The sequence below is a fragment of the Prionailurus bengalensis genome, chromosome D1, assembly GCF_016509475.1.
Source record: "Prionailurus bengalensis isolate Pbe53 chromosome D1, Fcat_Pben_1.1_paternal_pri, whole genome shotgun sequence".
In the NCBI taxonomy this organism is placed as follows: domain Eukaryota; kingdom Metazoa; phylum Chordata; class Mammalia; order Carnivora; family Felidae; genus Prionailurus; species Prionailurus bengalensis.
The window spans coordinates 102054672-102058067 of record NC_057346.1 but is presented as its reverse complement, the minus strand read 5'-3'; the positions used below and the strand labels follow the sequence as shown (position 1 = coordinate 102058067).

Genomic DNA, 3396 nt, shown 5'->3' with positions numbered 1-3396 from the left:
ATAAGTACAGTTTGAGAGGAAAAAATTTTGAAGGGGGAGAGGGGACGTGTAGCTCAGTTGTAAACATGGATAACGGAATAGGTATTATGTACAGTTATCTATAGGTATAGCTATAGGTGCGACTACAGTTATACAGAGAGAAATATAATAGTAATTCCATACAAAGACAAATGAAATAATGGCTTAGCAGAAGCACAAAGTCTGTTTATGGTAACGTTCATTTTGAATGACACATGGAGATATTGAGGAAAATCACTTCGACAGTCAGAAGTAGGATTTGTACCTTTCTGTCTGCTTGACTTCCATTGTTTCCAACGCAGGTCCAGACTCTCAGAAAATGTCCAGCTCAAATGCCAGTGCAATAACAGAATTCATTCTCCTGGGGCTCACAGACCGGCCTGAACTCCAACTTCTCCTCTTTGTGCTGTTTCTGGTTTTGTATCTTGTCACCCTCTCGGGAAACCTGGGCATGATGCTGTTGATCAGACTGGACTCTCGCCTCCACACACCCATGTACTTCTTCCTCACTAATTTGGCCTTTGTGGACTTGTGTTACACCTCAAATGCAACCCCACAGATGTTGACTAATTTCTTATCGGAGAAGAAGACCATCACCTTTGTTGGCTGCTTTACGCAATGTTACATTTTCATTGCACTTCTCCTCACTGAGTTTTACATGCTGGCGGTAATGGCCTATGACCGCTACGTGGCCATATGTAACCCTCTGCGCTATAGTATGAAAATGTCCAGGCGTATCTGCCTCTGTTTGGCCACATTGCCTTATGTCTATGGCTTCTCAGATGGGCTGTTCCAGGCCATCCTGACCTTCCGCTTGAACTTCTGTAGATCCAATGTCATCAACCACTTCTACTGTGCTGACCCACCACTGATTAAGCTTTCTTGCTCTGATACGTATGTCAAAGAGCATGCCATGCTCGTATCAGCTGGCTTCAATCTCTCCAACTCCCTCTGCATCATCCTGGTGTCCTATGCCTTCATTGTTGGTGCCATCCTCCGGATCAAATCAGCAGAGGGCAGATGCAAGGCATTCTCCACCTGTGGCTCCCACATGATGGCTGTGACTCTCTTTTATGGGACGCTCTTCTGCATGTATGTAAGACCACCAACAGATAAGACTGTAGAGGAATCCAAAATAATAGCTGTCTTCTACACTTTTGTAAGTCCGGTGCTTAATCCATTGATATACAGTCTGCGGAACAAGGATGTAAAGCAAGCCTTGAAAAATGTCCTCAGAGGAAATACGTCACTAAGATGGGACTGACCCTGATTTCCAATGAATCGTCACTAAAACTTGGGCTCAATATCTTTGTATTCTAATGATGTATTTTTATATTCTCTATGAATAAGTCTCAAATATCTCAGCTAAAAATCTCAAGTCTGGGGAAAAGATGAACTTCACTTATAAATCTGCATTCTTGCACCTCAACATGTGGTCCATACACCAGCAGCAACAGCATCACCTTGGACTTTGTTAGAAATGTAGGAGCACCACATTCTGCACCTTAGATGCACTATATCCAAACTTGTGTTTTAATCAAATCATAGGTGATTTGTAAACACATTAAATTTGAGGAGCACTGTTCTAATTGAAAACTCCCACTTAGTATGGCATGGAACATTCCCGTGTGCTTATTGTTTACAATGATGACGAGATAAAGATGTTCTCAGTTCCACTTCTTACATTTGTTCTATTCTTATTATTATCTATCTTTTGGGGCTAGGAGTGTTTGTGAAACACATCCTTCTGTCCTTCTCCTCTGAGTTACTAAGTAAAACCAAAAAGCACGGATCATGATAGTCTTCCCATTCCTTGTGAATGTGCTCATATAATGGTCAGTATGGGAATGGGGAAGAGAGGAATAGGGTGACCTTTTTTTTTTCCCTAGCTCTGAGTTTGTGGATCCAGTCTATGACCTCTGAACTATAGGGACCTACTTTTTTGCTCTGATCTGCAAGCCTGAATCTACACACCCAGGTCTAGGAAAAGAAAGAATGCTTTCAGTATCACTTGGATGTGAAAAGTTTAGAAATGCCGGGCAATGTCCTTTTTCTTCATTTCTAGTTTATAAGTGAAAATTTGGATTATTGATTTGAGTGTTGCTTTTTTCTCATATAAACATTTATACCCTTTACCTAAACACCACTTTAGCCGAAAACTGCCAATTTTTGGTAATTTTTACATTCATTTTGCACTATTTTTTTTTCCAGCACCTCTTCTTTAACCTTTGAGCTATTATAGAAGATAGTGCTTAATCATTGTATATTTGAGAGTTTAAAAGATATTTCATTGTTACATATTTGTCATTTCGTTCTGTTGCCAGAGAACATATGCCTTATGATTTTAATCTTGGAAATTTACTAAGTTTAGTGTTTTATTTATAAGATGAGGTAAATTTATAAATTATATTTATAAAATGAGAGATAATTGACATATAACATTGTGTATGCTTACGGTGTTAATTGTAATGATTTGATACATGTATACGTTACGAAACGATTATTGCAAGACAGTTTGTTAACACATCTATCATGTCACATAAACACATTTTTTTTTCCTGTGGTGGTCACGGTGAAACATTTAAGATCTTCTCTCTTAGCATTTTCATGTATACAGTACAGTATTGTTAACTACATTCACCATGTTGTACGTTAGATTCCCTTGAGGTTATTCATCTTATAACTGAAGGCTTGTAGCCTTTGACCAACATTTCCCCATTTCCCACATCCCCCCCCAGCTGACAACCAGCCCTGTACCCTCTGTTTATGTGAATCTGACTTTCTTAGATTCCACATAAAAGTTAGATCATACTGGGCACCCAGGTGGTTCAGTTAGTTGACCATTCAACTTTTATTTTCAGCTCAAGTCATGATCCCTTGGTCATGGGATTGAACCCTGTGTCAGGCTCCTTGTTGAGTGCGGATCCTGCTTGAGATATTCTCTTTCTCTCCCTCTGCCCCTGGCTCCTGCTCTCTCTCTCTCTCTCTCTCAAAATAAATAAACACATTCAAAAAGAAGTTAGATCATACGGTCTTAGTCTATCTCATTTATTTCACTTAGTATAGTGCCCTCATCCAATATTACAAATGGCAATTTCCACTTTTTAAATGATGGATTAATATTCTGTTGTATATAAATACCACATCGTCTTAATCATTCATCTGCAAATGGACACTAACATTGTTTCCATGTCTTGAATCTTGTGAGTTTTGCTGCAATGAACGTGAAGGTGCACCAATCTCTTCAAGATAATGATTTCATTTCCACCGGCTGTACATATCCCTAGAAGGGGGCTAACTGGGTCATATGATAGTTTTATTTTTGATTTTTTGAAGAAGCTCCATACTGTTCCCATATTGTCTATATAGATTTATGTT

General features: G+C 39.0%; 1 protein-coding gene across 1 annotated transcript; it reads left to right on the top strand.

Annotated features, from left to right (window-relative positions):
• The first annotated feature begins 326 nt into the window (after window positions 1-326).
• Window positions 327-1587, top strand: LOC122482794 (olfactory receptor 5M11). Its single transcript, XM_043579090.1, has one exon. It carries the CDS (start codon window positions 338-340, stop codon window positions 1280-1282), a length of 945 nt encoding a protein of 314 aa, XP_043435025.1. The 5' UTR covers window positions 327-337; the 3' UTR covers window positions 1283-1587.
• Window positions 1588-3396: the final 1809 nt, after the last annotated feature.

Coding starts and splice junctions, on each gene's coding strand:
- LOC122482794 (XM_043579090.1), top strand. CDS start 338: ATGTCCAGCTCAAATGCCAGTGCAATAACAGAATTCATTCTCCTGGGG.